General features: G+C 36.1%; 1 protein-coding gene and 1 pseudogene across 1 annotated transcript in view; both read left to right on the top strand.

Moving 5' to 3' along the window:
* LOC150109219 (uncharacterized) overlaps nt 1-26396 on the top strand; it is a 672102-nt gene that overhangs the window by 108119 nt on the left and 537587 nt on the right. Inside the window, exon 9 of the mRNA XM_090401856.1 lies at nt 15337-15405. Within this exon, the coding sequence (XP_090257982.1) occupies nt 15337-15405 (69 nt within the window). The remainder of the gene's footprint in view (nt 1-15336; nt 15406-26396) is intronic.
* LOC150109220 (U2 spliceosomal RNA) lies at nt 5737-5906 on the top strand (annotated as a pseudogene).

Here is a 26396-nt window from a genome sequence, read left to right as displayed (position 1 = left end):
AATCGTTGTTATGAGGGGAGGGGGTATCTGGTTTTAATATTATTTGGGGGCTGTAGCCATTGGCTAAGAAAGTATTAAGGATGTGGTTTAGTTCAGTGGTTAGGGCATTGTCATCTGAACAGATTAATTTTGCCATGTTATATATTGTTTTTATAACCCCATATTTTTGTGAGGGGGGGAAGGAATTGCTGGTGAATGTATCTGCCTATATGGGTGGATTTTCTGTAAACATAGAATACCAAGGATCCATCAGGCTGGTGAGTGATTAGAGTGTCTAGGAAACAGAGACTGTTGTTTTCCTCTTTTTCCAAGGTGAACTGGATTATGAGATGTTGGTTTGTATAAGTGTGTTAAGAAGGAGTGGAATGTATCTGAGCCATGTGACCAAATAGCAAACACATCAATAACGTAGCAAAGCCAAACAGTGGGTTTTTGTGGGGCAGAGTTTAAGACTTTCTCTTCAAAAGTCTCCATAAAGAAGTTTGCCAGCGGTGGGGAGAGTGGTGAACCCATGGCTGTCCCCTCTATCTGTTTGTAGAATTTTCCTTGCCAAATGAAATAGCCTGAGTTCATTGTGAACTTAAATAGGGCTGAGATATTGGAAGTAAATTTGCCTCTGATGAGCTCTAAGGTTTCCTTGAGTGGGACATTTGTGAGTGGGGAGGAGACGTCAAAACTGACCATTATGTCAGTATATTGGAGTGAGAGGTTTTCTATACTGGCTTTGAAGTGGGCTGAGTTTTTTTATGTGTGATGGTGTGTTACCAGTATAGTGTGTGAGCGCTTGGGCTAAATGTTTGGCTAATTTGTATGTGGGGGATACATTCACCAGCAATCCTCCCCCCCCCCCCTCACAACAATATGGGGTTATAAAAACACTATATAACAGGGCAAAATTAATCTGTTCAGATGACAATGCCCTAACCACTGAACTGAACCACATCCTTAATACTTTCTCAGCCAATGGCTACAACCCCCCCAAAAAATATTAAAACCAGATACCCCCCCCCCCCCCCCGCTACCCCCTTTCATAACAAAGATTATACTAAATCCATCACCATTCCCTATATCTGGGGGGCACCTTGGAAAAAAAATAACCAAAATCCTAAAAAAATATGAGCTAACTTCTTACAAACCATATAAAAAAATTGGCATCCCTTATCCGCTTCACCAAAGACCAACCACTTCCCCTAGACCTACCTGGGGTATACCAGGTCCCTTGCAGCTGTAAACTGTCCTACTTTGGCCAAACAGGCAGTACAGCAAATGTCAGGATTTCGGAACATAAAGACTACATCTGGTTTCACCAGTACAGCCACTCTGGGCTTGCAGACCATGCTCTGGATACTTGCCACAGAATACGTTAGAAGAAAGCCACGTTAATACACTGTAGCAAGTTTAAATAAATATAAAAGATTGTTCATAGAATTAGCCTCGGCTCTAAAAAAAAAAAAAAAAAAAAAAAAAAAAAAAAAAACTATCCAAACCTCAACTAATTTGAGTGCATGAGACTGCCCCAAATTTGGAAAGCTTGCATCACGAGAACATCAGCCCAACAGCCAAGACAACCAATATAGTCCGCTAAGGGGCACCATTAGGACTCTAGGAACAACAATATTTTCTCTCTTCTGCCCCATTTGCTTTTTATAGTGCCTGTGTCATTGTTATATGTTCCCATTGAAGATGGCAATGTGACAGTGCTGAAATATAGGAAGTATTTATTAAAGTTTCTTTGAATTAATATTCCAGTATACAGTGTAAATTCCTTAAATAATTTAATAGTCATTTGATATAGTTGGTGGATTTGAGTGGTGAAGACAGGGAGTTGTAGAGCTGGTGCCCTCCCTCGATGAGTCTTTTTACTCCTTGGAAGTATCGCATGATAATAATTATTATTATTCTTACATCACACCTCCAAGGAGTCCAAAGACTCATCGAGAGAGGACATCTACTCTGCAACTCTTTGTCTCACTACTCCACCAGCCTTCATCATCTAACACCAACGCCATCTACTGCCGACTACCACCACTAGTACTTTCACAGACAATCGCAAACATCCATGCCCATGGTGAGATTCGAAGCTGCGTATTCGTAAAGTCAGCGTATTTGCTCTCCAGCCTTTTGGCTCAGCCAACCAGGCCGGTATTTTTAATTCAGTTTCAGGAATGGAGTGGGGGAATGTAATTGGAAATCTTCAGTGAGCATAAATTTTGAATCAACCTGTATAGGATGTGCTTCATATGTTTTAAAATTTTTTAATGGTTAAGAACTAGATATTATATGATTTGCATCATGCAAAAAAAAAAGGGGGAATCTGAGTCTCTACTGAATCATTGGAAATTAATATCCATTGATATAAATGATATTATTATTATTATTATTATTATTATTATTATTATTCAGGCCTCCATGGAGTCAAAAGACTCATCGTGCGAGGTCCTTCCTAAGAACATAAAGTCTGTCAAGACTCATCGAGGGGAGGTCCCCCCTAAGAAACACAGTCTATCATACCACTCCTTAAACTCATTGACCGTTCTCGCTCCCACCACTCCATCAGGCAATGCATTCTACGGTTCAACCACCCTCCACGCAAAGAAACCACTCCTCACCCTCTTGCTCACAGTTTCCTTTCGTAACTTCCAGGGATGGCCTCCTGTCATCACTCCTTCCCGTTGTTCAACCAACTGAAAGAACTCCCCAGTGTCAACCCTCTAACCACCTCTCAACAGTTTAAAAGTCTCAATCATATCACTTCTCCTTCTTCTATCCACCAAACTCTGCAGTCCACATTCCCTCAGCCGATCCTCGTAACTATCCTTGTACAGTCCTGAAACCATCTTTGTCATCCATCTTTGTATCCTTTCCACAGTTAATTTATCTCCTTCAAATCCTGGGGACCAAATCTGAGAACAATAATCCAGGTGTGGTCTGATCAGAGATACAACGGAATGATAATCCTCTTATCTCTGCAGGTCAGTGTCTTTCTCATAATTGCAGCAATCCTCTGTGTTGCAATATGTCCCCTAAACTTCAGGTTTCTATCAATCATCAACCCCAGATCTCTTGTCTCCCTTACTTCCTCCAGTATAACTCCTCCCATAGAGTATGCAGCATCCCATCGATGTTTCCCAAACCTCAAGACCTTACATTTTGCTGCATTAAACTGACACCCCTCCATTCATTTGCCCATCTATCTAGTTTATTTAAATCCTCTTGCAGGGCTACCACATCTGCACTATTACTAATAATCCTTCCCAGCTTCGCATCATCTGCAAACAACTGAATATCCCCTTGCAATCCACTGGCAGTGTCATTGATATAAATGTTAAACAATATAGGTCCTAGTACTGAGCCCTGTGGGACTCCACTTGTAACTCTCTGCCTCCTTGAAACTGCTCTACCATACACAACTCTCTGATACCTATCAGACAGCCAATCCTGAATCCAGTTGACCAATCTGACATCCAGACCCATGTGCTGCAACTTGAATATCAGCTTATCATGTGGCACCCTGTCAAATGCCTTCGCTAAGTCTAAAAAAATTGCAGTATATGCCTTTCCCTCATCTAATATTCTTGTAACTTTATTATAAAAGGCTAGCATATTGCTAAAACAAGAACGCCCTTTCACAAATCCATGTTGACTCTCACAGATAACATTACCCTCATCTGCCCAATGCTGTATACGGTCCCTCACTACTTTCTCCAAGATCTTAACAACTACTGATGACACACAGACTGACCTATAATTAGACACTTCCAGTCTGTTACCAACCTTATGCAATGGCACTATCTTACCTTCCTTCCATTCCCTGGGCACCTTTGCTGAAGTCAGACTTTCGTATGGGAAAAAAGTCTCACAGTTGGAAAGCAAGTGATTGATGCAATTAAACATCACTTGTTCATAAAAACACAAAAACTCATTTCTAAAACTGAAGTGTGACAATCCATATAATGTCATTTTGCATGGAAAGAAAAAAAAAGTTTCATATTTATTTCAATAAATGTTATTTGAAAACATCTTTATTTATTAATTATTCATAAATAAACACGTTATTTATGAATAATTAACATAATGATTTTCAATGTAAGCATTTGAAACTAGTCAGTATTGTAGAAATTATTTTCATGAGAAAATAATTTCTGCAATGTTGTCATTAATATGAAAGAACACAAATTGACTTGTTCCATTGCACTAATTTGAAGAATAAAAGACAGCAAAATTTATTATTATTAAATAACTTCATTGCTAAGGTGAATGTTTCAGAATATATTATTTATTTTCACACATCTGCAAGTTGTCTTTATCTTTGGGAACAGATACAATAAATAAATGGGGTAACAAAAAGTTCAAATATTGAAATAGGAAGGAAATTCCAATTAAAACAGTACACTTTAAGTCAAGTGACACAAATATCCCTCCTTTACAGTTAATCCAGTAATGGTTCTTCAAGCGATTAATGGTAGAGGAGGGTAATTACATGATAAAAGGAATGCTCATCATGTTTTGATCTATGAAAAATCCTGAGGTGGTGTGAGCATTTCATCTACTTTGACTGGTTCGTAGGTTAAGGAGGTTTTTGTATAATGTACTTTTTTTTTTTTTTTTTTTTTTTTTTTTTTTTTTTTTTTTTTACCGTGGTGGTGTTTACATAAGGAAATTCAAAGCTATGCTGGATTTTAAGAGGTTATTATGATTTCTTATTGATTGTAACTCACTGCGCTTTACATCAGTACGATATTTATCATTTTGATTCCTTGTTATTTCTACTTGGATTTAAGTTTTAAAAGTATTGTTTTCATGATGAACAGCAGAGACGTATAATTGAAATACAATTATATGGGACTCTACCAGAGATCAGATGACATGCAAGGATCAGCTAATTGATGGGTTGTTGTTTGGCTAGATAAATGGTAAAGTACTGTAGTAATGGAAAGTACCTGCAATTTTATTTTTGTATTGGTTTACAGCATGTAAGGTGTCCAGTTTAGAAACACCTGTCCTAAATAGATGTAATATAAATGTTTGATTAGAGTGTCTTCAATTTACATCAGTACTGATTATTTAAGATGTTCAGAGCCTACATAGCTTACTGATCAGAGAGCCTTTTGATCGGCAAACGCATGTTGGGAGCTTTAGGACCCAGGTCGAGCCCACTTCCTCTACTAACACAGCAACGAAAGAGCCGTATTCTGCAGGTGATGCCCAGTATTTCTCCCAAGAAAGTGATATCTGTTGGCTTCTAATAAGAAGAGCTTCTATTGCACTGGCACCTCTATAGAATCCTCTACTGATCACAGAGCCTTTTCATTGAAAAACGCATGTTGGGAGCTTTAGGACCCGGGTTGAGCCCGCTTCCTCTGCTGGACGGGAAAACGATAAGGGGTGTGTGGGGGGGGAGTGTCATGGGGTTGATTTGGTGTCCACAAAGTGGTGTTTTGCTATACATATAGCATCTGTTCCTGAACGAATGGCTACTACAAGCCAGCCTTCTAATAAGAAGGGCTTCACGTGCCTCACCACCTCTACAGGTCAGAGCAACGAAAGAAGCTGCAGGCTTCCATGCAATGGGGGAAACTTTGGGACCCGGTTTAAGCCCGCTTCCTCTACTGATCAGAGCAACGAAAGAACCGTCTTCTGGAGGTGAGGCCTGGTGTTTTCTGACAGAAGGAGCCCACACCATAAACGTGCAGTCATTCCCGGCAATGACCCCCTTTTTTCCGACCGATGACCGCCATCGCTTCTTGGCCTTTTGGCTAAGATCAAAGTGTAGTATCTGTTCTTATCAGCTTAATATCTGATATGGGTTCCATCGGAGCCCAGGATGTTAAACTCCTTTGGCATTTGCAAAGACCTGATTTAAATTCTGTCCATCTGACAGTACAGAGGTTGGAAGGTTTTCCTCTCCCCCCCCCCTCTTATTTAAGATGTTCAGACCTTCATAGCTTAGTCAGTAATAATGATGCCCCTTTGGTGTTGTAAAGACCTGATTTGAATCCCATCTATCTGAAAGTACAGAGGTGGAAGGTCCCCCCCCCCCCCCGGAAACTTGGGTTTATCATTTCACAAAACAGACAAACTCGATAGTGCAGCACACGTGATTTACAGACATAATCGACTAATCATTATAGGTTTGGTTGCTTTAGTCATAATTCAAAATAACCTTTATTGTGTTGTACCACATAGTTCTTTATGTTATATGTTGGCATGCAACACAACAAATCTTTCCATTTGCAAAGCTGGTAAGAAATGAAAATCAGATGTATAGAAGTATTTTGGGATATATAGGAAAAAAGGTATAAGCTAATAATAGTGTTAAGCACCTACTGGATTTCTGTTCCTCACATGGACTACTCATTACTAACATGTTCCAACTTAACATTGTGCACAAATTCACACGGAGAGAGAGAGAGAGAGTGTTATTGTTGAGTGTCATATCTTCAGGCTCATTCAGACTACATGAGTATACAGGCAATTTGAAATAGGAATTGATTGCTATTCAATTTTGAGCAAGAGAAATAAGAATATCATGCTAGGAGAAAAAATAAAAATTTAAGAACTAAAAAGAATCAAGTCCAACAACTTTCAAAGATGAACTGTAAATTCAAATAGATGAATATTATTGAAGGGAAAAGAAAGAATTTGATAAAAAGAGTAAACCTTGGAGAACCAGGTAGAAAACTGATGAAAACGTTGATTGACTGAATAATATATGCACGTAAACACAAAAAAGATATTTAATTAACCAAATATTTCGGTCTGGAAATAGCAGACCATCTTCAGTGGCACTACAAGAACAGTTTAAAAAAAAATACAAGATGGAATACTAACAATAGATCATTTAAAAATAGAACAAGCCACGTGATGTTATATCACTAAGTATTAAAGGGAATATTTTTAAGCAGAGACATGATTGAAATAAAGATATTAATTAATAATATTAAATAACACAAAATTAATATGAATTAATGAGTTATCTTGATTAGACTTTCCCAGATTTTTGATATAGATGTACAGTCATTCCAATTCAGGTTAAGACGATGGAGTAAGGCCTCTTCACTTTCTTTGAATAAACGTTCAAATTTATAACGGGATCTATGTAAGAGGCAAGTTTTTGACCAAAGGATGTTGTAGTTAGTATCAATCCCGTGCTGAGCCAATCCAGATTTTTCAGGTTTGTTGTGATGAATGGAGGATTGATGTTCTTGAATTCTTTTTTCAAGCGAACGTCCAGTTTGTTCAAAATAGGAGAGATCACAGTTGCAGGGAATTTGATAAACTCCAGGAAGAGATATAGTTGAGAGTTTGTCTTTAGGAGAAGGAAAATGGGAAGATAATTTGTTAATAGGTGAATATGTAGCTGTTAACTCATATTTCTTCAGAATTCTTGCAATAGATTCTGAAATCCTGGAGATGTAAGGAACTGGAACTCGACGCATTGAATCTTCGTTGTTTTGTTGTGGATTATAAGAATTGAGAAGATGTTGAGTACTCTTTTCGGAAAAGCCATCGAGTTTCATGTGTTGTTGGATAGTAGAAAGTTCTTTCTGTAGAAAATTAGAAGTAGAGCAATTAGTTTTGGCTCTTCTGATAAGACATTTTACGATTTCTGTTTTTTGACAAGGATGATGATTGACTGATTCATCCAGAGGGGTGGGGGGCATGCAGAGTAATTGTTTGCAGGGACAAAAAACTGAACCTCATGGTAGATTCAGAAAGTTAGAGATAACTTGGGAAAAGAAGAATTCATATCAAAAAGTTCCTGGCAAGTGAGCTATCAGGTACACCTGAGAAAATACAGATAAAAATGTAAGACAACAGAGATATGTATAATAGTAGTTATACAGAAGTCATAGGAAGGCTTTGGTAAAATAGATAGAATAAAATTGTGATTGTAGCAGAATGTTTTGGAGCTGCTTGAAAAGGCTTAGAAATGGAGCAGAGAATACTTTAAAAAGGAATCAGAGATGACAAAGGTATTCTGGATGTTTGCTGTAATTTGAAAGATTGTTGAATCAGAGTGGCAGAAGCAATTACAGTACAATGGTATAATACTTGTTAGGAATGCACTGATGTATATATCAGTACTTGAGCAGAAAAAGCCAGTAGAATGCTGAAATGTGGAAAGGCAGCTGGATTAGATAATACTTATCCAGCAATGTTCAAATATGAGTTTTACAATGACTATACTGCATAATTCAGAAGACCTGGTTAGAAGATTGAATTCCAAATGAAAAAAATTATATTATATTCATCAAGAAATTATTAAAAAAAATGATAAGCAACTGTCTTCTACATGAATTCAAGATGATTGGATTAGAGCCCTCCAATCATTCAGAATTAGACCACATCCAGTTTAACTTCCCTTTTTATTGATGTATTTCATGGCTGCTATGCTACCTATCTATAAAAAATAAAATGATGATAATAAATAAAAAGAGAGAAATAAAATTGTATGTGAGAATTTTAGAGATATTTACTTCTTGTTTTTAGAGAAACTTATGCCATAGTTCTATACAATATATACATGAAAACACGAGGTAAAAGTATTATTTATTAAATATATACTGTCCTATATTTCAGTCTGGAGCCACCATAGGTCTCAGTATAGACGAAGCCCTTTGGTCGGAAAGACCTGGATTCGATTCCTCAGTAACGTGAGGAACCTTTATCTTGTCACCAGATAAAGATCGCTAACTCGACTAAAGGTGAGTTAGCGGTCTCATACAGAGGTAGGGTGTTTTTTCACCTGGAAACTCAGGTTTTTTCATCCCCCAGAACAGGCAAACTGGCCCGTGGTCCACAGACATAAGACACACCAGGAGGTATAGGGCTAACCACCTTATCCTCGCTACAGTAGTGGTTAAATGTAGAAAAATCCTCAACATCTCATTGTAATAGAGAAGTGAAGGAATTTAATAATAAGAAGATATTTCAGTTTGAAATTAACAGACCATCGTCAGTGGCTTATAAAACAGTTGTCACAAGGTAGAATGCAAACAATTGATTTATTCAAAATAGAATGAGCCGTGTGATGTTATATTGCCAATAGCATTATGCTTTCAATGAAGAACAGGTTAATCATAATAGTTTAAAATAAATTGCATATATATATATATATATATATATATATATATATATATATATATATATATATTAGGATAACCAAGTTATTTTATAAACTTGGTTATTTTAACTCCAATAACCAAGTTTATAAAATAACTTGGTTATCCTAATATACAATATCCCCAAGTTAAAAAATGTATTATATATATAAAGCTTATAATATCATACTCAACAGATCATCAGATAGATGTAGTATGTAGTTGGTTTAATAAGACCTTATGTCTTTATAAAATATCATTCTTGTCTTAAAAAAAAAAAAAAAAAACTTTAATCATGTGTTTTTCCAATCAAACTTGCCCATAAGGATAGGCAGTCATTCCGATTCAAGTTAGAGCAGTGAAGCATGGCCTCAGAACTCTCCTTAAACAGGCATTCAAATTTGTATTGACATCTATGTAGAAGGCGTGTTTCAGACCAAAGAATGTCGTCTGTTTTTTGTTGAAAATATATGATTGATGTTCTTGTATAATTTTTTTCTATTGAGCATCCAGTTTGTCTGAAGCAGGAAAGATAGCAGTCACATGGAACGTGGTATACACCTGGAAGAGACATAGGAGAGCTTTTATCTTTAGAAGAGGGAAAATACATTGAGAGTTTATTGATTTATTACTTTTATTCCTATTGAACTCTTTTATTAATAGGAATCTAAAATATAAAATCATTTACAGCTTGCACACTAACTTATCATGTGGTAATCTATCAAACACTTTGTAATGTCCATGAATATCGCTGTACAGGCAATTCTCTTTTTACACTTTTTTTTTTTACATGAATTTGAAATGACAGGTTTAGAAAAGAAAAGTGATTCTTTTTTTGCATGGTTCAAATGGCACTTATTTGAAAAATTTCTGTTTGAATTCAGTTCTGTTAAAAAGGTATTATAATTAGATTTCCTAGAACAGTGCACATGTTTACACACTCAAATTCTCTGCAAACACCACACTCTCAGGCAAGGCAAGGCATTCCAATCATTCACAACTCTGCATGCAAAAAACCTGCTCACACCCTCCTTATACAGCTTCCAGAGATGACCTCTAGTTCTCCCCTGATCTCCCACTGTTTAATGTAGAACCTCTCCAACATTAATCCTATAACATAGGATTAATGTTGGAGACCCTTTCATTAATGTAGGATTAATGAAAGGGTCTAGAGGTGACTAACTAAGTCACCTCTAGACCCTTTCCAACATCTGTTCGTCTTTTTGAAAACCAGGTGACCAAATCTGTCCACAATCGTGCATGTGTGGCCTAATCTATCCTTATACCAGGGGTCTTCAAAGCATAGCCCACAAAGCTCTTTGCAATGGCCTGCCAGCCAAGTACTAATGTCCCAGGTAGATGGTTGAAGCAGTAGTTCATTCGAGTGCACTGTCTAGTGCCTTCCAGATACATCTCGAAGGTTCTCAATACTTTGTTATTTTCATATAAATACAAGAGGATCTCATCCACAGTCAGTCAGTCATGAACAGTGTGATATTCTGTATAAGCTCACGCAGGTTCATCGTGTCAGCCATAGCCTATTGTGGTTTTATATTGCCAGACTTTTTTCATTAGTGTGAGACATATTCAGTGGATAATAATCGTTACACGGCCATTTTGGATTATTTTTTGGGTTCACCTTCCATCACTCAGGCATCTATGAGTAAAAAAAGCATTAATCAAGTGATTCTTGTCGGGTTTTTAATGAAAAGTGGACCAATTTGTACTTTTTTGTGTCGATCCACTTATCGTGGATTGCTAGTATGTCTAATTTGTCATGAGTCAGTGTCAGTATCAAAGGAATACAATATAAAACGACACTATGAGACAAAGCATGCATCCAATTTCAATCACCTTCAAGAGTGGCTTCGTGTGGACAAAGCGAACCATCTCCATGATTTAAAATGCCAGCAGGTACGTTTAACACGTTCGCTGCCACGCTACTTTGGCATGGTCTGTTCCCCTACGCCGAGCTGTTTTACTTCTTCAAGGTCAGTACGATAATCTCGTTACCGGAGGTAAACGACCTACGAGTATACTCATAGTTGGCTTGTACAGAGCATATACGATCTATGAAAATACACAGTTTTGAAGCTAGCCCCACAAGCCAAGCATTTTCACTTTTTCAATTTCACTACAATAATCTCGTTCCCGGCGGTAAGCGTCCTACGAGTATACTCGTAGCTGGCTTGTGAAGCAGGATTACCCACTACGAGTATACTCGTAGTTGGCAGTGAACGTGTTAAAAGGCAGAGGGAAGAGAGCAAAGCGTGCATCGAAGTAAGTTATGTAAATAGTTGAAAAAATTGCTAAAAGATCAAAAGCCTTCTTGGACGGTGAATTTGTGAAAGAGTGTCTCATCACTGCCAGGAATATTTTGTGCCCAAATAATAAGGAAGTGTTTAAAAAACCGATTTTGTCTGGGATAACTGTAGCATGATGTGTTGAAGAACTTGGCAATGACATTGAAGGAACTTTAAAAAAACGGTCGTCCAAATTTATGTCACATTCACTTGCTTTAGATGAGAACACAGATGTGAAGAATACAGCACAACTGGCTATCTTTGTCCATAGCATTGATCAACAATTCATTGTGACAAAAGAACAGCTAGCACTCGTACCTATGAAGGGAACGACAAAAGGCACTGATATTCTTGAAGCCACCAAGAAAACGCTCCGTTTCAACCTCAGCTCACCCAACCTCGAGGGTGTGGTAACTGATGGTGCCCCTGCTATGGTGGGAAAGAACGAAGGGTTTGTTCAACTGCTACGGAAAGAACCGGAACTATAAGGCAAAGATTTCATCCATTACCACATTTTAATCCACCACAAGAATTTGTGCTCGAAAACTATTGGATTTGAGAATGTCATGAAAATTATTGTTACTGTCATCAACATTATTAGTGCAAGAGGATTGTCATCGTCAATTCTAAGAGTTTTTGACCCAAGAGTATGAAGTGGATCATGGCGATGTGTTTATTATAGTGATGAGTGTTGATTGAGCAGAGGGAAGAGTCTTTGAAAGAGCGAAATACAGCAGTTCATGCAAACTAAGGGGAAGCCGGTTGTGGAATTTAATGGTCCGAAGTAGATGACAGACTTTGCCTTTGTGACCGTCATCTTGTTGCATATGAATGACCTAAATACGTGGCTACAATCCAAAGATCATCTGGTTCACACTCTGTTTGATCGCATCAAAGCTTTTGTGGCCAAGCTCAAACTTTGGGAGGCACAACTCGCAAAAAAAGACTTAACTCATTTTCAGCTTATCGCTGAGTCCAACTGTTCATCTCTTGATAAATACGCTACAAAATTAGCCATGTTGCGAAGTGAGTTCGAAGAGAGATTTAGTGATTTTCGTAACCAACAATCTTCTTTAGATTTATTTTCAATGCCATTCAGTGTCAATGCTGCCCAAATGCCAGGCTGAGTACAAATGGAGCTGCTTGAACTCCAAAACAACTCTTCTTTGTGAGAAAAATTATTCAATGTGCCCTTGCTTACATTTTACAAAGACTACATTTCTGAGGATGCATTCCCTAATCTTTGCTGACATGCTTTGAAGATGTGTGGTTTGTTAGGAAGCACATACTTATGTGAGCAGTTCTTCTCCAGATTGAAGCATGTGAAGTCCAAGACAAGAACTCAAATTACAGACCAACATCTCGAGAATACGCTGCACATTGCGACTTCCAACATCGACAAGCTGGTCAAGGAAAAACATTGCCAAGTTGCCTATTGACATTCTAAAAAATGAATGTTTTCTTCATTAAGTTATCTTTTTTCAAGTATTGATTGTATTTATTTATCATGAACCCAACTCCTACCTACGCTCTTAACCACCTTACCAACCATTATGGATCAAATACACATCCACAGATGCTTCGTATCCATCATATATTTCAATGTAATATCAACGGTATTACAATTTTAATATGCACTTCGCATCCATGGTAACTTGGATGTATATATATATATATGTCCTGGCCGCTAGCATGGTTGAAGCTGAGTTTGTTTAATTTTATAGAATTTTATGTAAAGTATCAAATGCACATTGTTCCGTGTGAATCTGGAAGCATCTTATAATTCTAAACACCGCAATATAGCTTAGTGGCATGCGGACTTCATTGGAATTTTTAATGCTGCCCTCACTGTGTGAAAGGTTGAAGACCTACCTGCTTTATACAATGGAACAAGAATCTCCCTACTTCTACAAGTCAGTGCCCTCCTCATCATTCCCAGAAGTCTTGGTGTTGTCCTCACAATTTTGGCAATTAAATCCATTACTCATTAATCGACCCCTAAGACTGTGGACAATGAAAAGTGTGGATTTTAACACATTACCAGTGCAGTGGTAGGCAAACAAAAAAGGTTGGATTACAAAAGAAATTTTTAATGAATGTTCATTAATGTTTTGTTCCAGAAGTTAAACGCTGTTTGATGGGGAAAAAAAATCTGAACTTTAAAGTTTTATTGATTATAGACAATGTACCTTGTCATCCTGTTTTAGAACACCCAAATGTGAAATTTTGTTTTCTGCTGCCATCCTTAATGCAACCACTAGACCAGGGTGTGATCGCTACCTTCAAAACTTACTACATAAGAAGAACATTCCAATACATTTTGGGTAAACTAGATAAAGATAATTTACTGATTTATTGGCATTATCAGAATTGAAACCATTAACTTGAATTGCATCCTGGAAAGTTCTCAGCCTAACAATGAAAAAACGAATGTGTAATTTCAAAATTATTTTTATTTTTCAACATAATCTCCCTTAAGACTAATACATTTATTCCAGCGATGCTCCAGTGCCATTATCCCGTCCTTGTAGTGGTTTTGAGTAAGATCTGCAAAATATCCCTGTACAGCTGCAATCACCTCTTGATTTGAATAAAACCACTGACCAGCGAGGAAGAGTTATTTCTGGGAAGAGATAGAAGTCAGAGGGAGCCAAATCTAGGAAATAGGGTGGATGTTCCAACAATTCATAGTGCAGATCCCTTAATTTTTTCATTGCCAAAACAGTTTTGTGGGCAGGTGCATTGTCCTGATGAAAAATGAATTTTTTCTTCTGCGAGCCGGGTCTTTTCTCATGAATTTTTTCATCTAGTCTGGTTAAAAGATCGGAATAATATTCCCCAGTTATTGTTTTATCCTTTTCAAGATAATTAATACACAAAATACCTTTATCATCCCAAAACACCAATGCATGACCTTTCCTGCTGATGGAACCAACTTTGTCTTCTTTGGCATTGAACAACTGGCTTCTGTCCACTATTTTTACTGCTGTTTGGATTCTGGTGTGTAATGGTGAATACAAGTCTCGTCCATAGTAATAAATTGACTCACAAAATCAGTTTTATTCTTGTTAAAACACTCCAAGCACTGTTCAGAGATTTTCATGCGAGTACATTTTTGTTCTGCTGTGAGCAAGTGCAGCACTCATCTTGAGCAAAGCTTTTTCATATGGAATTCTTCATGCAGAATATATCCTACACGTTCTTTTGAAATGCCTATCATCTCAGCAATTTCATGCACTTTGACTCGCCGGTCATCCGATACCATATCATGCACTTGATTAATGATTTCTGGTGTTGTTACACTTTTTGGATGTCCTTCATATGGATCATCTTCAAGGCTGGTACGGCCACATTTAAACTTGGCAGCCAATTTTTTAATTGTCAAAACGAAAGAGAAGAGTTCCCATAAACTTTTATGAACTTCAAATGAATTTCTTTTGCCGTTAAAGGTTCTTGTACAAAGAATTTTATAGCTTCACAATACACAATTTTATCTAATTTCAAGGGATACAGATAACACTTTTGCTTCAGACAGCTGTATAAAACAAACTACTTGATAGAATGACTTGCAATTTCACATGGATGCTTAGGAAAAAAAAAAATCATGCCAATAACGTTGCCATCTATGGTCGAGGCCGAGAACTTTTCATACAACCCTCATTCTTTGCACTCCGTATCAATTTCATCAGCATTTTATACTTCTGTAGATTATCTGTATTCACTGCAGTCCTGCTATCTCGGCACTACTTGAGCAGAATATCTTTGATCCCATTTTAGGCCTTTTCTATTAACTAGTTTGTTATTAAAGATTAAACTGATATTTTCACTATTTAGCAGTAGTAGCTTTTCTAAAATATAAAGTGAAAATAAAGTTGCATATAATATGTTTTGATTTATAGTTTCATTTTTTTCCCCTTTTTAATTTATAGTTTAGAAACAGAGAAAGCAAAACTAGAAGAAAATATTACTAGGGGACCTAAACAGGAGGATGTTGAAAGGTACTTAATTTGTTTTTATGCAGTATTATTATTATTACAGCTCCTTCAAGGAGTCCTGGGATGTTGTCAAAGTAGGACTCCATTTAGATGCTTACATTGAAATACTTGTATCTCTTCTGAATGCATTTACTGAAGGCTCACTTGCAACATCTAATGGTAGACCATTTCACACACTTGACCACCTTCTATGAGAAGAGCCTGGATCTGATATGATTCCTAACCACACCTCTGGCCAGCTTTTAAGATTGACCTGAACCATCCATAAGCTGCAAAATCTCACTTGTGTCTGTATGAGTTAATAAACATAAAAGTTAGTAAGACCCCCCCCCCCCTCCCTTTGTTGTTGTTGATTTACGCTAACGCGTAGACCTACCTTTCACCGTGTAGGCATTCGAAACCAAAATCCTATGGAATAGGGCAGTTAATCTTTATTCTAGGAGTGACTCATGTCTGTAGATGTGTATGTTCAGAGGCTGATTTGACTGTTCTGAGGGACAAAAAAAACCTAGTTTCCGGTGGAAAAAACTCTCCACTTCCATCTGACTAAAGGGCTTTGTCTATACTGACTGAGCTACGGAGGCTAAGATCCCCTTAACAGTTTATATGTTTCTGTCATTATCTCTTCCCTTTCATCTGTTCCTCAAATTTGAAGATACATTCATTCAGTTCTCCTTATGTGTACAATTCCATAGGACAGTTATCATCTTGTTTACTTGCTAAATCTTTCAACTGCTTTCCCATCTCCTTTGAAATGCAGGTTACCATATCTGCACACCTTAGTAAAGAAGTGGTCTAATCAAAGCTTTGTCAAGTGGGACAATAACTTCCTTATTCCTACAAGTTAGTACTCTCTTTAACAGCACTGTTAGCTGATGAGATGACTTACCACATTGGCAATGTACTTCATAAATTTAACTGTCTGCCTCACCCATGGCAACATCGAACTGACATTTTTTCTCATTTACCCATATAACAAACCTGTCCTGATTAGCATGTGCAAAGTTTCATCAGCTGCATTCCTTATCGCTCTCCTTGACTTATCATCTACATCCAAAGACAACTCCATGCTCCTTCAATTTTAGCCAATCTTGTGCATCTCTCCACCTAAATATCCATGACATCTTTCGTTCTATCTTATCACTTGTCTACGTGATTTCCGATAACCAGTTCTTGGTGTCCATTCTATTGGTTCTTTGTCCATCTATTGTCAGACATTCTCATCACATGTCATGCCATTTGTTGCCTTCTATTACTGACAGAATGTCCTTTACCTTTGTTTGCTTCCTTTTCCAAGTATTATTCTTTTTATCTAACTGAGTTATTCCTGAAATGGCTCTTTCGATATTTCTTTGTGTTGTTTTCAGTTATTTTAGGTGCTTTTTAGTCAGATTCCAGGTTGCCCTATTGTAGGTCATTGTTGGGACATGCATATCGTAGATCTTTCTTTTTAGGCAGTTTGGTAATTTGCTTTTGAATATATATCTATAATGGTTAAAAACTTCCCATCCTGCTGTATGAAATTTCATTATCAAGTTTATGATTGTAACGATTTGTCCTAGATATTTGTATGAACTCAATGTTTCATACAGCAGGATGGAAAGTTTTTAACCATTAAGTATTTTCACTGTACGTTATTTTTGATTTATCCATATTTATTTGTAGGTCTAGCTCAAGACTAACTTCATTTAATTCAATAATCACAAGTTCTAGTTCTTTTGGTGATGCTGCCATTTAGTATGATATCATCAGGAAATCATGGATTGCTGAAGTGGTCTCCATCAATATTCAGTCACTTTTTTTTTTTTTTTTTTCCCAAGTTCAATTTTATCATAGCATATTCAAGGGCTGTAGCAAATAATTTTAGTGAGAAAATGTCTCCCTGCTTGATTTCTTTTTTATTTCTATTTCTCTTTCTTTTCCATTTAAATTTATTACTGCTGAACCTCTCTCATATATATGAGTTAATATGTTAATATAAATATCACCTATTCCTATCTTTCAAAGCAATTGATCTTCTCAATTGATCTACATTTTATGTAGATCAATTGAGTTGCAGGTTTTTCATAATCTATGAAAGCCAAAGAAATTGGTATATTATGTTATTCTGTTTTTTCCATTACTTGATTTAAGACTTGTAAATAATATAAAGTTGAAATGAATGTTCTGAAACATACTTTCTTTTGGTTGATGAAAATTTAATATATTGTTTGTTCTTTTATCTGTAATTTTAGTAAAAAGCTTATGAAGGACTGGGAGAAAAGTTATAGGTCTATAATTTCTAATGTCAGTTTTATCAATTTTCTTATACAGAATGATTTTTCTAGTATTCCAACTTTAAGGGGGTTCTTCTGTTCTTCTCAAAACACTCAGCATACAATTCTGCTAGTTTTCCATGGGAGATACCTTCTCCATTTTTTACATTTCTATTACTATTCCATCAAGTCCAGGTGCCTTTTCATTTTTGTAAGTGCATGTTTTACTTCATCCTCTTTGACTATATATTATTATTACCCCAAGACCTCATGGAGCCAAAGCCTCATCTGGGAGGTCCTTTTATCTCACGCTCACACACACACATAGCTCATCATACCGTGCCTTGAACATATTCAAACTCCTTGCAGACACCACACTCTCAGGCAAGACATTCCAATCATTTACAACTCTGCACGAAAAAAAAACCTGCCTCTCACTCCCCTACTCACAACTTCTTTATACAGTTTCCAGGGATGACCTCTGGTTCTCCCCTGATCTCCCACTATTTTCTGTAGAACTTCTCCAGCATTGATCCTATAACAACCCCTTACCAACTTGTAGGTCTCTATCATATCCCCCCCCCCCACTTCCTCCTGTCCACCAGACTCTGCAAATTACATCTTCTCAATCTTTCCTCATACTCGACATTCCAGAGTGAAACTACCTTAGTCAATCGCCTTTAGACCCTTTCCAACATCTCTTCATCCTTCTGAAAACCAGGTGACCAAATCTGGACACAATAGTCCATGTGTGGCCTGATCAAAGCCTTATACAACGGAACAAGAATCTCCCTACTTCTACACTTCAGTGTCCTCCGCATCATTCCCAGAAGCCTTTGTGTTGTCTTCACAATTTTGGCGATATGTCCCCCTAAATTTTAGATCCTTATCCACTATCACCCCAGGTCTCTTATTTCTTCTACCTCCAACAATATATTCTCACCAAGCATAAATTCTGCATCCCATCTTTGTTTTCCAAATTTTAAAACCTTACATTTTGCAACATTGAACTCACATCCCCATTTCCGTGCCCAATCACTCAATTTATTCAAGTCAGCCACAACATCTTCACTACTCTTCATGGTCATCCCAACTTCGCATCATCTGCAAACAACTGAATATATCCATCCAAATCTCCACCTATATCATTAATATACAAGTTAAGCAGTAATGGCCCTAAAACAGACCCCTGAGGCTCCACTAGTGACTTTCCTTTTCCTGGATATCACTCCCCCATACACAACTTGTTGATGCCTATCAGATAGCCAGTCTCCAATCCAATGCACTAATCTAATATCCAACCCCATCTGCTCTAGTTTGATTATCAATTTATCATGAGGTACTCTATCAAAGGCCTTTGCAAAATCTAAGTATATTACTGTGTACCCTTCTCCTCTGTCCAAGGAAGCAGTCACTTTATTGTAATAAGTAAGTAGATTACTAAAACATGACCTCCCTTTAGCAAATCTATGCTGTCCATCAAAGATAATACCATTGTTGTCAACCCAACTCTGGATCCTAGTTCTCACAAGCTTCTCCAACAACTTAACCATAACACCCGACACACAGATAGGTCTATAGTTTGATGCTTGAGTTTGATCACCTCCTTTATGAATTGGCACATCTTTCCCTCCTTCCACTCCTTAAGGACTTGAAAGAGTGCAAGACTCGTACTAAAAAAAATATGTCAAGACAGGTGTCAACTCTCTGGTACATTCCTTCAGATTGATATATTATCAAGTCCCAAAGCCTTATTAACATCTAGTTTACTCAACTCCCCAAACACCTCTTGCTCACTTACAGTTGGTCTCTCCTCCCCATCATCTACTGCTCTAAATCTCTCCATGAAGTCACATTCACAAGATTGAAAGACCTTTATGAACTGCTAATTAAGTATCTCCACCACACATTCTGCAACAGCTGTCTTTGTAGCATTTTCTCCTATCAGTGTCATCCTTCCATAATCATTCTTTCTTTTGCTGGCTACATATCGAAAGAACTCCCTAGGATTCTTTTTGGCTTCATTAGTTAACTGCTGTTCATATCTCTCTTTAGCTACCCTCACCAACCAAGTCACCATCCTTGTCTGGTCTTTGTAGACCTCATGGAATTGGTTATTTCCACTTCTCTTATGCTGCCTCCACAATGCTCTTTTTCTCTGTATTGCATGCTTAATCTCTTTATTCATCCATCTCACACCTACCTTATTTAAACTTCTCACTTTTGGAATACACTTAGACATTGCATCTACTAGCTAGTCTTTGAAAATACCCCAAGCTGCGTTGATCTCTTTTCCAGCTAACTCCTCATTCCATGCTACATCCGCAAGCTGTCTCCTGAGCTCTTCATAATCACCCCTCTTGTAATTCCACATATACCCTTTTCTCACAGAGTTCCTCACACTGCTGGCAAAAACCCAGTGTTGGAACGTACTTCCTGGTTTTGAATCCGCCATCTTGATGTAAAGTTGTTCTTAATAAAATTAATTAATTGTTAGTTGATTACTAATCAAAATATAGGGAAATTTATGTTTATACTGCGCCACCCTATATTTAGAATAGCCTATGCAGAATAGTAAAATCAATCTTGAATTAATTTAGCAGTCTCATTAATCATATAGGCCGAAATTAATATTTTACACTTGAGGCTCCCGCAAGATCTGAACTTTTTATGAACGGTGCAATGAAAAAGAATCAGGCACATACAATATTGAAATCAATAAAACAAAACATTTAATACAAGGTTATATGACAAGTACATAAAATTATAACTCCCAAAATAAGATAATACAAATGACTTAGTTCTTCAGGTCAAACCATTCGCATAGAATCAAACATCCTGTCTTCAGACACTAAATTCATAGTTCTCCTAATAATAAAAACTGTTCGTACATTTCAAAACTTCAGAATTTCTTAGTAAACAAATTTACTAGTATTACTTAGCTGAACTCTATAATTTAACACTCAGTCAGCAAGCACTTATTAAATTATTAATGGCAGCAGATATTACCTCAAGAGGAAATACTTTCAAGTTTTAAACTTCGGCTAAACTCAGCGAAACGCCACTGTAAATGTTAGGATATTAGAGATGGAGCCATCACTTAAATCTTCACACTGAAATAGAATAAAGTAGGACTGTTCTTACCGGGATTAATCCTTAGCATATCAGATTCAATGCAAGCACATATCAAAACTTTATTCACTTATTACTCCGATACATTACTATTTAAAAGAATTCTTCATGGAGATAACTGAATTAATGTTTATCGCGCTACTCAAATCTTGACGGACTTGCTATAAGGCAGAATAATTGTTCCATGTTTACTACTGCATAACAAATTAAGCTTTGCATAATCCTTCTTCAAAGCAATATAGGAATACGTAGTAATTCTAGAACTTAATAAAATTATTTTGGATATCCTGTTAAGCTTCCAGTCTTTTGTTAATCCTATCAAGGCACTAAATTTCCTATTACTGCCACTGCTGACCTCACTTTCAGCCACCTATAAAGTCTGAATGTTCCTGCCCCTGAATGTCCTGCCCTTGTTTACTTTCACCTTTTCTTTTATATACCTTCCTTCTTGGAATACAACTCCTGGAAAAATAGCTGAATTCGAATCCAACCTTGTTCCTTTAAAAATTAGGTGGCAAGAAAATCTTACCAAATTTGTAGAAAAAAGAGCCAACCTTGCACATCATAAAACAAGTGAACTTTTTAAGAACTGGAAACCAACAAACAGAATAAAGAAAAATCAACAATGCATGAAATCATAGAAAATAAAATTCCCTTGGATTGTCCAAATAAAATAGCCAACTACCCAGCATTTCCTCCAAATCAAGATAGGAAAAATATAGTTATCAACTCTGAAATAGGGAAACATGAGAAAAAAAGCCTAGAAAACCCTGAAATCTTGAGATCATTAGCCCTTTCAAAAATAATGAAATATGGACCTGACTCAATAAAGATCTACACAGATGGCTCCAAAAATCCAAATGGCAATTCTGGGAGTGGCGTACTCATCAATGGCTCTCATAATATAGAACTAAAGACAACTAACAGTATTGGATGCAACTCATACCATGAACTGCTACACTAGCCATCAAGAAATACTTAGAGACATAGCAAAAAACATAAACAAATTACATAAGGATTCCGAAGTAATCTTCCAATGGATCCCATCCCGTGTAGGATTAAAGGGAAACGAAACTGCAGATAAAGTAGCAAAATTGGCCCCAACATCAAGTGATACCACAGATTTCGATCTTTTTAAAACCACCCAAAAAGAAAACATAAAAAGAACAATTCTGTAGGACATGACTCACCACTGGTATTTAGCAGAAAATCCAGAAAAACCCATCAACTCCAAGTTTAATCGCAGTGCCACTACCATGATCTCTCACCTCAAGACCGGCCACACAAGACTAATCAAGTTTAGCAATGGCATAAAAGTCTTCCCCACCTGCAAAATTTGTATCAAGGAAGCATCACCAATGCATTTGCTGAACTGTATGAACATTTCCAAATGTGAACTCTATAACAACCCAGAAAAGGTGCTGTATAAAATACATGAACTTGACCTCTATGATCTGGTGTAATAATACCATGGGATAATAAAAAAAAAAAAATTAAAAAAAAAAAAAAAAAAAAACTTTCACCTTTTCTTTTATATACCTTCCTTCTTCCCACCTAAACTTGTTCACTCGTCCAACTCATATTAATTCCTTACTCCAATTACCGCAGCTCACACCCCAAGCTCGCATGTTCTATTTTATTTCTGTCTCCATGACAACGATCAAAACTTTCATTACACTCAGTAATGAAAATTAATAACAAAAAATATTATAGTTAATTTTTTCTTCACTTTCATTTACAAATATAATAAATAAAACCTATGTTACAGTTCGCATAAGGCACATAAAAGTTACTTACATAGAATATTTTATAATATTACTGAAGGAATATAGCAATAAAACATATGGTATTTTCTACAGAGTCCTTTCATTAACATAACATATATTAAAATCATATAATTAAATAATAACTGATAAAATTCAAGGAAAATACATGAATAATAAATCTTAAGCAAGAGACTAACAAATAATATATAAACATGTCTTGCTTAGGATATGGCAGATTATGTTAAATGTGAATGAAGAATAAAACATACAAAACAATTTCATTCACAGTTTAACACCAGGTAATCACCTCATGATCACTTTCACCAATTGGTGGATGATTTGACACCTCATTTATAATTACATCCTCTGATGAGATGACCAAATTAAGACCTCAATCCTCGCGTGCCCTCTGTTAAATACTGTCTGAGGTAGTTATCCCTCAAAAACTCAAGAAACTCATTTTCTTTACTTCCAGTTGCTATCTCATCATTCCAGTCTATATTGCCATAATTAAAATCACCCTTTTCTTATTTGCCTTGGCTAATTTGATTATATATTTCATTATCACCACCTATTCATTATAATTTTCTGTATCCGTTTCTCTATTACCTCTCCCTAATTTATGTATAATTCTTAATAAAGTTTGGTGATAATCTCCAACATGTTTGTTCTGTTTGTAATCGGTATTTCATTTTTATCTTTTACTCTGCTATCAAATAAAGATTACCTGCATTATCAAGAAATTTTCTTTTTTTTTTAATACTAATTTCTGTTGCTGTTCTTATAATTTTTATATTAAAATATCTTATATCCTCTTTATCTTTTTCCTTATTGTTTTGCAAAGTGCAGTATATTCTGTTTCTTATACCATGTGCATCTTGTTTCATGTATCTTCTTTTTTTTTCTGTTAGGTCTTTTAGTTTCCTCTTTTTTATTTTTGCTCTTTTTGAATTCCCAGATAAACTTTCAACATTCTTTGTTATACTTTTTGTTAGGATACTGTTGAAATATTCATTATTTGAAATGGGATCCATTTTTTTCATGTCTTTTTCTAAATTTACTTGAAATTCTTCTTTTTTTATTTGCAATTTTCTAAGATGTTTCTGGTTTTCTTTATCAATTTTTGTCTTTTCATTCTCAGGTTTATTGCTATTTTGCTTGAGACTATTCTGTAATCTTTGCTTAACCTTACTCTATAATATTTATGTCTTGTACAATATATGGTTTATCTTGTGTTGAATATTTTTTTTTTACTATTATTTATAAGACTTACACTTTTTTTATATAAAGTTCTTCTAACTATTTTATTTGGCAAAAAACTGTCTACAAACAAATCACCGGATTAGCCATGGGTGGCCCCCTCTCCCCTCCTTGTGCTGACTTATTCATGGAAGATCTAGAAGAAAAAAATCTTATCCCAGATCATTCCAAAACCGAAAATTTGGTACAGATATGTGGATGATATCTTTCTCATTTGGGATCATACGAAAGAAGAACTAATGGATTACCTTAACCAAATCAACAGTTTCCACCATACCATCAAATTCACATTAGAAATTGAAAAAGATGGAAAACTGCCATTCCTTGACATCCTAATAAAGAAACAAACAAATAATAGTATCAACCTATCTGTTTATAGAAAACCTACAAATACTGGACGTTACCTCCATTTCAACTCGTCTCATCATATAGCTCAGAAACTTAGCATTATCCATATGCTCAAAAAAAGAGCTATACAGTACACAACAGATAAGAATGACCTACAAATGGAATTAACTACAATATCCAGAGAACTATCTTTAAATGGTTATCCAAAAAGACTCTACAACAAGATTCTCTTGACTGATATACTTTTTAATACTAATTTTTGTATGAATTAGAACCATCAGTTATAACCTAGTCTGTTACCTTCATATAGCTTACTAGTTCGTATTCCTTGAAGATGCCCCCACAAAAGTGTTTTGGCAATGGGAAAATTATGAGCTCTGCACTATGAATTGTTGGAACATCCACCCTGTTCCCCAGATTTGGCTCCCTCTGACTTCTGTCTTTTCCCACAAATAAAACTCTTCCTCGCTAGTCAGCGTTTTTCTTCAAATCAAGAGGTGATTGCAGATGTACAGGGATATTTTGCAGATCTTACTGAGAATCACTACAAGGATGGGGTAATGGCACTGGAGCATCACTGGAATAAATGTATTAGTCTTAACTGAGATTATGTTGAATAAATAATTTTGAAATTATAAATTTGTTTTTTCATTGTTAAGCCAAGAACTTTTCAGACCACCCTCGTGCATACCTTTTGAGTTTATATAACAACCTCCAATTTGAAATTCTGTAAACTCTCTTGACATAATCCAGAATATATTATGAATATTCATTTCCCTTATCCATTTCTGCTGTCATTGTATTATAGAATTACTAAAGCAAGACCTACTCAACTTGCTTTAGTAATTCTATAATTTACTTAAAGCAAGAGCTCTTCATAGAGCCAGCTTGAGACAACCTCTACCAAGGCTGTCTGAGGCTGCTTTCTCAGTTTACCATAAGCTTAGTCAAAGTTCTTGTATAGATTATCACCTACATGAACACTGTCAGCACTGGACATATAATGATCGTTTCATTTATAGGCGGTGGGCATAATCATTAACAGATGCACTTTATTTTTGGTAATTGCAAGTATAATGTTGTTTATTTTATAGCACAATGAAGTATAGGTTAGTAATGCTTTGGCATTTCACTTTTTAGAAAATACTTAGAAATTATGAACAACATCCGTAGAGAAAGCAGATGAACAAAAAGCAAGAAAATAGTTTTCTTAAATGGATAAGAATCCTATATTGTTATATAGCCAGTAAGTGAAACTCAAGATCGATAACTACGATCTATGAGTTTCAATGCCGAAAAACTATCAGCGAAGGCAATTTGAAGCAAAGGTGGAGCAAGCTCCCTCACTATTCTTGATATTCTCTCATAATGTAAAACACAGCTCCTAGGAGATGTAATACTGTCATTACATTATGAGGGGAGGTCACTACCCAGACCGGTTTCAACCTTTTTTGAGGTCTCATCAGTGAGTAGGTAGACCTGGAAAATATCAAAGCTTAGTGAAAAGAACTTACATACCTTCACTATACGAATGCCATAAAGGTGTGCTTGTATTTTGTAATTAAAATAAAAAGCTAAAAGGCTAGTTTTCTGGCAATTGAATAGATATCGTAGTTATCGATCTTGAGTTTCACTTACTGGCTATATAACAATATAGGATTCTTGTCCATTTAATATCTATTCAATTGCCAGAAAACTAGCCTTTTGGCTTTTTATTTTAATTACAAAATAGTTTTCTATTAATTTAGATTTGAACTATGAATTAGTTCAAATTAGTAATTTAGTAATGTAGTAGTTGAACATTACATGCACTAAATTAGGAAGTAAGCCTTAGAGAAATTGTAGGAATTACAGATATCAATTCTGATGATTCTTGCAGATAGGCTTATACATTGGTTAGAAATTCTTCTAATTTTTTAGGAAATGACAACGTAAACTATATTATTAATAATAAAAACTTTAATAACTACTTATATTTCAGCAACGTTACGTTGCTATTTTCAGGGAATACAAAACAATATGTGCATGCCCTAACACTAAACATATGAGGGTGAAGTTATTCCTAGAGCCCTAAATGTGTGCCCATAGCAGGCTAAATTGGGTTGTCTTGGCCGTTCGGCAGATGGTCTTAGAATGTAAGCTTCCCAAATTTGGAGCAGTCTCATGCACCCAGATTTGTTGAGGTTTGGGAAAGTTTTCAGAGCTGAGGCTGATTCAAGGAATAATCTTTTGT

Source organism: Typopeltis vanoorti, chromosome 2 (genome assembly GCF_054136105.1).
Source record: "Typopeltis vanoorti isolate ZY-2024b chromosome 2, IOZ_Tvanoo_1.0, whole genome shotgun sequence".
In the NCBI taxonomy this organism is placed as follows: domain Eukaryota; kingdom Metazoa; phylum Arthropoda; class Arachnida; order Uropygi; family Thelyphonidae; genus Typopeltis; species Typopeltis vanoorti.
This window is presented reverse-complemented; position numbering and strand designations above follow the sequence as displayed.